This window comes from Loa loa (genome assembly GCF_000183805.2).
Source record: "Loa loa unplaced genomic scaffold supercont3.281, whole genome shotgun sequence".
Lineage (NCBI taxonomy): Eukaryota > Metazoa > Nematoda > Chromadorea > Rhabditida > Onchocercidae > Loa > Loa loa.
In genome coordinates, this window is record NW_018108461.1 from 1 (window position 1) to 662 (window position 662).

Here is a 662-nt window from a genome sequence, read left to right on the forward strand (position 1 = left end):
GAATGTAGGTAGGGACAATTGAGGAAGATGGACATTGGGAGTCGAAAGGGAGATTTGAGACTTCAACATCTTTTCTTTTTTCCTTTGAAAGTTGTATTAACTTTTGTTCAACATCCTCTTTATGCATGATTAGTGTTATTATCGCTTCATTACCTTGCTGCAATATTTGGTATATTCCTGTTTCACCCATTGTGATTACTTCGAACGCTTTTTCTTCTTCCTCCTTCTTTTTCGTTGAGGTGATTGTTCGTGTATACTTGAGCCAGTCATCGCTTATGGACTGGAGCGTCTTGATACACAATTGAATTCTTCGGAGTTTGTCTTCGAGTGTTCTATTTCTCATCGTATAGAGGATTTCCTGTTGCTCTATCGTTGCATCTGGTTCCGGAGACTTAAGTTCTATTGAATTTATTTCCAGAAGAAGATTGACTAACCTCTCTTTTGCCGGCTGGATGCTCGCAATAATGTTGCTGGACATAGTTCCCGGCTCGTGGCACCAAATAATTATTGTGTCGTGGATTTCTGTTGAAGTAATTTGCAGTCAGTCAATAGTTGGAACAAGCAGGGGGATTTTACACGTTGGTTATCGAGGAGAAGAATTGGAGGTCCCTTGGAGTATTAGCGGCACCACTTTGATGTGGATGATGTGTGTGTGTGTGTGT

At 40.8% G+C, this 662-nt stretch overlaps 1 protein-coding gene across 1 annotated transcript; it reads right to left on the reverse strand.

The window, feature by feature from the left end:
* Nucleotides 1–61: 61 nt before the first annotated feature.
* On the reverse strand, nt 62–478 carry LOAG_18375 (hypothetical protein; the record flags this gene model as incomplete). Its single annotated transcript, XM_020451035.1, has 2 exons — nt 62–157; nt 200–478. Coding segments are annotated over 2 exons (375 nt in total), but the record flags the coding sequence as incomplete, so codon positions are not given.
* Between the last annotated feature and the right edge of the window lie 184 nt (nt 479–662).